At 44.0% G+C, this 7,430-nt stretch overlaps 1 protein-coding gene across 3 annotated transcripts in view; it reads right to left on the reverse strand.

Moving 5' to 3' along the window:
* CAV1 (caveolin 1) overlaps positions 1-6,825 on the reverse strand; it is a 34,512-nt gene extending 27,687 nt beyond the window's left edge. Inside the window, exons 1-2 of one of the 3 annotated variants that reach the window (XM_047763232.1) lie at positions 6,518-6,825; positions 4,933-5,097 (exon numbers count right to left, since the gene is read on the reverse strand). In XM_047763232.1, coding sequence (XP_047619188.1) covers positions 4,933-5,097; positions 6,518-6,547 — 195 coding nt within the window. In that variant the 5' untranslated portion in view covers positions 6,548-6,825. Of the gene's footprint in view, positions 1-4,932; positions 5,098-5,229; positions 5,319-5,796; positions 5,928-6,517 lie in introns of those variants that run through there. The other 2 variants (XM_047763235.1, XM_047763233.1) reach the window with 2 other exon arrangements.
* Between the last annotated feature and the right edge of the window lie 605 nt (positions 6,826-7,430).

A 7,430-nucleotide genomic window follows, 5' to 3' on the forward strand; every position in this document is an offset into this window, starting at 1 on the left:
TGATGTTTGCCTTTTTAATATGGTTATTTGCTCAGTGATGTGAGAATAATTCCCCACCGAACATGACCATAGATTTTTTTTTTTTACAAGATTTAGATTCTGAATTCTATGCATAATCTCATGTGTGGCAGAATACCAATCATCATTTTGTGAGACTATCTCCTCAACAAACAAGCCAAACCAAATCCAATTCCAACAGAAGAGACTATTAACATGGTACTGAATGTTTTGGGATAATCTGATCTTTTAAATGTTTGCTTTGATTCTAAGTGTATAAAGAAAACATAACATTTAAAATCACTATTATTTGATATTAATCACTAACTGCTCTAGAATCTAGCTTTATAGCTGAAAGTGATCATAGTGGCATTAGGCCATTATCAAACCCAAACTGATCTGATTACTGTGCACATGCACAGATCTGAGCCACAGCTGTGGCAACGTAGGGTCCTTTAACTCATTGTGCCAGGCTGGGGATCAAACCTGCATCCTGGCACTGCAGAGATACCACCGATCCCATTGTGTCACAGTGGGAACTCTGCACGTGTCTTTTCTTGATTGCTAAAGAAAATTTTGTATCTGTGTCTATTTAAGAATCATTACATTCAAGTTTTAGAAAAGAAAGTTACAAATTTTTTATTTTCAACAAAGATCTCCTCCAGGTGTACTAATTTGTCTCAGGGCTAGCTTCAGAATCATCTCATTTCTTCTCTCCTGACAATAGTCCATGAACATCACATAATCTTGATTATTCTTCCCTTATGATATATTTCAAAAATATCTATTTTGGACAGTAACCGTGTATAAACCTGGATAAAAATTTAAACTTTTTTAACTGTTAAATTTTTCTTAATGTTAAAAAAGAGGAATTGGTAGGTCCCATCGTGTTTAGCAGTAACAAATCCAACTAGTATCCATGAGGATTCAGGTTCGATCCCTGGCCTTGCTCAGTGAGTTAAAGATCCAGTGTTGCCATGAGCTGTGGTGTAGATTGCAGACACAGCTCAGATCCCATGTTGCTGTGGCTGTGATATAGGGCAGAAGCTACAGCTCTGATTTGACCCCTAGCCTGGGAACTTCCATATGCCTAAGGTGCGGCCCTAAAAAGCCAAAAAAAAAAAAAAAATTGGAGGTTAATTTTGTACTTGTAACCATTGTATTCCCCTCCAGTTCTAAAATTCTGTCATTTTGTGCTTATGTGGTTTTATTCGCAGTGTCATTACCTCCTGTCCTTTTCATTTCATGTCTGGACCATGATGCAATTACACCATAACTGTTTGCTCCTCATCCAGACTGGCTTACTCCTCATCCAAACTGGCTACCTTTGATTATATCCTATACCTTAACCAGTCATCTTCCAAAAAGCCCACCTTCATCATGGCATCCCAAATTTGAGGTCTTCCTGGCTTCTCACTGCTGACATGATAAAGTTCAAACTTATCAAGAATACTGGATTCAGGACTTTATTACCTGGCCACAATTAGTCTTTTCATTTCTGTGACCTACCACTATGCCATATGAACTCTAATTTCAATAAAAATGGGCTACTTATCCTTCCAGACTTAATGCTCTTTGTGAGACATTCCCATCTCTATGCCTTGTCAGTTACCAAACCAAAACTGAACTTCTTTAATGTCCTCTTGTACTTTTCTCAGCTATTTGCATTCCATCTGTCCATTTTGACCCAACTCAGATTGCACCTCCTTCATGCCCTTCTCCATTAAACTATCTATAATGTATCCTTTTTCTCTCACCCTATTGCCCTCCCCACAGTAGGGTCTAACACTTAATATCCATACCATTCACTTTTAAAAGGCTTTATTGAGGAATAATTGACAAATATAATATTTAAAGTGTATAACATGATGACTTGATATAGATCCATATTGTAGAATGATTACCAAGATAAAGATGATTCACTTTAAAAAAAACCTTATTATGCAATATTCAATACTACTTACTTTTTGGTTTGTTATAGTATATATTTGGTCTGTTTCCAAAATGATGATGAGAAAGTTTACAATAGAGACCACATAAAACAGCATGCCAGTTGAATGAGAAAGAGAAAATTCAAACATATGTAGGAGAGTGTAAGTAACATGGATTAATGAAATTTAAAATCTAGTTATGTTTCCTGACAGTCAAAGCAAAAAGGACCAATTAGTTACCATTTGGCAGTGATTACTGTTGTGATATTGTGTTTATATGTATGTATTTTTAATCTGTATGCATTTTGTCTTCACCAACTCAAATTTTTGTGATTGCTAGGATTTATTTTAGGAATTACCCTTTGTAGTATGTAGCTCCTTGCACTGTAGTACGTACCAGTATAGTATCTGCTCTTCACATTGTACATCAGTGTTTCATTTCTTCTCTATCTACAAGTTTCTAAGCTTGGTATGGGGACCTTTTTAACATGGAGAGAACAAACACTCTTGTTTGGTGCTGTTCTATAGTAATTTCCATGATGGTGGAAATATTATATATCTCTGCTGTCCAGTACTACTAGCCTTAAGTGTTGAGAATTCAAAATGTAGCTTGTGTAACTGAGGAACTGTGTTTTAAATTGTATTTAATATTAATTATCTGGAATTTAAATTGAGTTAGTGACAAGTGGCTAGTGATTATATAATTGGACAGAACTGACAGCTTTTACAGAGCAGCTTTCTTTTATAATAGACCTTTTCTTACCTGATTTGGTAACTCTAACAGTAGATTCAGTTGACCACCGTTTCTTTATTATAATGTGAAGTTTTAAGCTACCATGCATTAAGAGTGAAGCTTTGGATATCTATTAAGAAGTCTATGTCATCAAAAGTAAAATTTAGGGAAATTTATTATTTATTGTCATAGTAACATGGAGAGGAGTATCCCTGTTTTTATCATTACATTTGGTCTTGAAATTAAAAATTATACAATAGGAATCTCTCTTGGCTACAGGCCCCCTTTGCTGGTCCTACCAGCAGTTAGTACTTTTTGCTTTCTCTTTGCAGGGCATTCTCTGAAGGCCTCTCTAGGCAAGGCATCTGAGTAAGTGAGCCTACCAAATTCTTCACAAAGTGGATTTTTCTGTCTGATTGTCTTGTTTTGCTCATAGTTCTATGAGCAAGAGGGTGGGGTTTGCTTTCTCTAAGCCAGCAGGAGCTTGCTCTAACTCTTCCTTTTAATTTCTTTAATGCGAGGATCCCCACATTTGCTCTTTGAAAAGCTATTTTGTAAACTGCTATTTCCACTAAGCCAGTTATGCTTTTTTTCCATCTGTGTTGAAGTCTCTTTTCCCAGTGGGGCCTTTCTTTCTCAAGTTAGTCATGCTGTGTGTGGAGACCCACATCCACACTGCTGGCCTCTGACTCATCTGGGAGGTTTGCTTGCTCCAGGAATCCCACTCACATTGCAATGGAACAACAGGGAGGCTCTAATGAAGCTAGGCCTTTCTGAAATCTACCTCTTTTCCTGGTACCTCTCCTTCTTACCCAAGACTACATGAGAAGGGAAAAAAGAAAAAATGCCCTTTACTCCTTTAAGGTAATATTTTTAGTAAATAGTTTTTAGCAATTCTAATTTCTAATTTATAAGGCACTTTTGTTGTTGCTGCTGCTTTTAAATAGTCCATAATCTGGCTAGTAGAAAAGCTTGCTAATGCTCCAATTTTCCTTTTTCCTCCACCAGCAAGCCAAGAGAGTCAATTCTGACAGTTACATATTCCTTCCAGTTACAGATTAAATTGTTCCCCTTTTTGAAATATATTATTCGTAAATGTGAACACTCTCTGAAGTATGGCCCCTCCCATGCTGGATAGGAGGCTGGGTAGGTGGAAACTGCTTATCCACCCCTGCTCTGGGGGTCTTTACACTTTAAACTTCCAGGCTAGGAATTTCCTTGGCCTTTCCCATTCCTGAAAGGAAACCCTTTGCCAAGGATGGTTCAGGCCTATGATTTCCCAATCAAAATGGGTTCAAGCAATAAATTCCTCTGATGAGGTTTGCTAAAAGGGTCAAAGTTGAATAACATAATGATAATCATGAACTGACCACCCAGACAGATCTAAGTTTGGCCCTTATCCCATTCAATTAACCTATTTTTAATCCCAGCAAACACATCCTGAAATTGTTCCATAAAAAGGAACTCCAACCTGAATGTCCCATTAACTCCGGGAAAACTTACCCAAGTAGTCACTAAAGAAGTAACTTTCCATACCTAACTAGAGGTTTGTGGGAGAAATTAGGAGGCACATACTGTTTTTGGTTGCATAAATATGCTTACCTATGTTTAATATCTGCCATGTTTTTCCAGTTAAAATACCCTTCACCTAAATATTAAATATTCTACACACACACATACACCCCCCCACACACACTTCATCTTTAGTCAGAAGCATTTCCTTCCACCCACTTTAAGAAAATCACTTTAAGTTATCTTAATTTTAGCTGAGGGAATCTTCCCACTTAGTATTCCATTATCACCTTTGAATCAAGACTGTACAAAAAAAAAATAATAAAACCCTCACTGCTTTAATTCTGTGTACAGTGGAGTACCACTCTAACTAGATAGTCAACCTGAAAACTGAGAGAGAGAGAGGGTGACAGCGCAAATATCTCACCCTCCCAAGGAGTGCAGGTCTGTTTGTTGTTGAGATCTGGAAGTACATTTGCCAGAAGAAGGGCACAGTTACATGAACTCCTACAAAACTCAAGCTAGCTAAGTTCCATCTGAACCAACAGGCAGAAGGTGGTGGTGGTGAGGAAGGGGAGAGATGTAACATTTCCGAGGACCTTGGGAGTTCCCGCAGGTCAAACCCAGAAAATGGTGGGTGTGTGGCAAAGACAGGGAAAGATACACAGGCTGCTGGCCAGACAGAGGAGATCTGGCCCTGCCCTGCCAGCCTCTCCTTGGGGCAAAACTCTTTCTTGCTGGCCGCCTGCCTCACCTTACCTTGACAACGTCGTCGTTGAGATGCTTGGGATCGCGGTTGACCAAGTCTATCTCCTTGGTGTGCGCGTCATACACTTGCTTCTCGTTCATTTCCTCTGCCATGGCCTTGTTGTTGGGCTTGTAGATGTTGCCCTGTTCCCGGATGGGGACGGTGTAGAGATGTCCCTGTAGAGGGCGGACGGCCAGCAACGGGAGGGTGGCACCGGCAGTGGGAAGAAATTTTCAAAAAGAAAAATCAGCAATCAGAAAAGTCAGCCTGGCAGCGGGGCAAACCTCGAAGCTTAAAATCGAACTAACCGCTTCAGAGGCGGTGGCTCCGCGCACAGTAAACTCCTTGGCGCCGCAAGCTTTTTAAGAGGATCGAGGAGAGGACACCACACCCCTCGGTACCAGGCAGGGAGCTCCTGCCTCCCCCGCCCGCCACCGCCAGGGGTCGGGACAAACTCCGCTGCCCGGTCAGCCCTGGCCCCAGCTCTGTGCAAGCCCTTGCCCGCAGCACCCTGCCGAGACCCCCACAAGGGAGAGGACCTGACTGACTTTTCTTCAGCCTCTCTCTCCGACACGCCACCCTCTCCCCGAGTGCTTCACCTGCTCGCGTCCCTGGCCCCCATTTCCTTTCTCTCCATAATCCCTTCTAGTTTCATCCTTAAGATCCCTTTTGAACCTCCGGTCCCACGGAGTGACCTTATTTTCGTTGCTGCCTGGCTGCGTCTCATCTCCCTTGCATCTGCCCGCGCATTTCATTCTCCCTCTTCGCTCTAGGTCCCTCAGCAGCTCCCTCCACTCCCCAGTCTTTGTGCATCCCCAGTCTTTGTGCGGAGCCGAGTGTCAGACCCCCTAAACTCCTCTAGAACAGTATCTCACCTGCACAGCTTCCCCCACCCACTCTTAGGTCACTCCTAGGCTGTCGGCCGGTCGCTGCACGGCGGCTGCTTTTGGGAAAACGAGGTCTCCACACCCAGGCGGAGCCCGAGCGCCAGGAGGTGGTTGGAAAGGGAGGGAGACAGTGTTAGGGAGGGAGATAGTGTCAGGGGGAAGGGAAGTGTGCCCCTCTCCCAACACCCCTGCAAGGCACCGATAAGCGGGAAGAGTTCCTGAGGTGGCCCAAGAGGTTCGGAAAGTGCAAACATGACGCGCGCCCGCTGCCGGGGCCAGCCGGTGCAGGCGCCTGGCGGGGATTGTCCCCAGGACTGCGGGTGAATAACCTCCCACCCAGCGCTCTAGCTCTCCGCCTCCCAGCAGGCAGGGGCCAGACCATGAGGGTCCCTGCATTAAGTCAGCACCCCTGAGCCATTCAGAAACGCTTCGTCGGTTCGGCAGACCTAACTTCAGGACCTCAAGCACCATCTCTTCCGCGATCTTCTAGCTTAGGGTGTCCCTTCCTAATAGAAAACATAATAAAACATTCCTGCCTCCTCTTCACCTCCCCGCCCAGGCCCATTCCTCTGCAATGCCAGCGCGAGTGCTCCAAAGTCGAGAGAGGGCTGGGGCAAGCAAAGCAGTTCGACTATTTGGAGTGGGAGATAGCAGAAGCAGCGCTCCTTGCGAGCGAGCCCGAGCCGAGAGCGCACCCACCCAATCCTACCTCTGAGTCTACGTATTTGCCCCCCGACATTCTGGCCCCGTGGCTGGATGAAGGCTCTGAGGAGATTTCCCTGGGCTGTGATTTAAAGGAACTAAGGAAGGAAGATCTTGTATTGTATGGGGGGCGGGGGGGAGGCACTGGCGGCGGGGGGCGGGCGGTGGCTGGGAGGGAGCCTCTTGGCAATCGGCCAAGGGTTTGTTCTGCTCGCGGTTGGCGGGGATGTGCTCTGTGCCGGGTCTAGGCACATCCCCAAGGTTCTGGCAGCAGAGGGCGGGAGCGCCCGTAGGGAGCTAAGAGCAATGAGAAAGCGTTTCACTCGCACTGGGTTGCTTTGGCAGATATTTTAAACCTGGGGCAACATTTTTCCAGCTGTAAGCCACTGAGAGGCATTCTGAGGCGAGCAGATGTTTTCGCAGTGCATCATCCCAGCAGGGGTGGGGAGCAGAGGGAGTTGACTCCCTGCCGAGATGCCTAGTATGGGCACCCAAGCTTCAGGAAGAATTCTGCCCTCTTCTAAGCCATTTGTCTTCATGCTGCCCAAGTTCCATCGCTGCTTAAGACACAACTGTCTCCTCTTTTCACAGAGGAAGGGGTGAAAAATGTCAGGGAACTTTTAGGTACATTTCACATCTAAACACAAGGAAGGAATCTGTGGGGTGTGTGTCGGGGGCGAGCTTTTGGTGACACTGGTTTATATCTCCACTGTGTGGATGGCAACTTGGAGAAGCAGGCAGGCAGAATTTAACAATTCCCAACCATTTCTGAAATGCTTCCCAAATGCTTTGAAATAAGAAGCAAAAATGTTTAACTTTCGTAATATTATCACTATTTTTTTTTTCTGGAACAGAGATTTGTGCCAACAGGTTAATACATAAAATTTTTACAATTATACAAATATTTGATTGTTTCCAGT

This window comes from Phacochoerus africanus, chromosome 16 (assembly GCF_016906955.1).
Source record: "Phacochoerus africanus isolate WHEZ1 chromosome 16, ROS_Pafr_v1, whole genome shotgun sequence".
Classification (NCBI taxonomy): domain Eukaryota; kingdom Metazoa; phylum Chordata; class Mammalia; order Artiodactyla; family Suidae; genus Phacochoerus; species Phacochoerus africanus.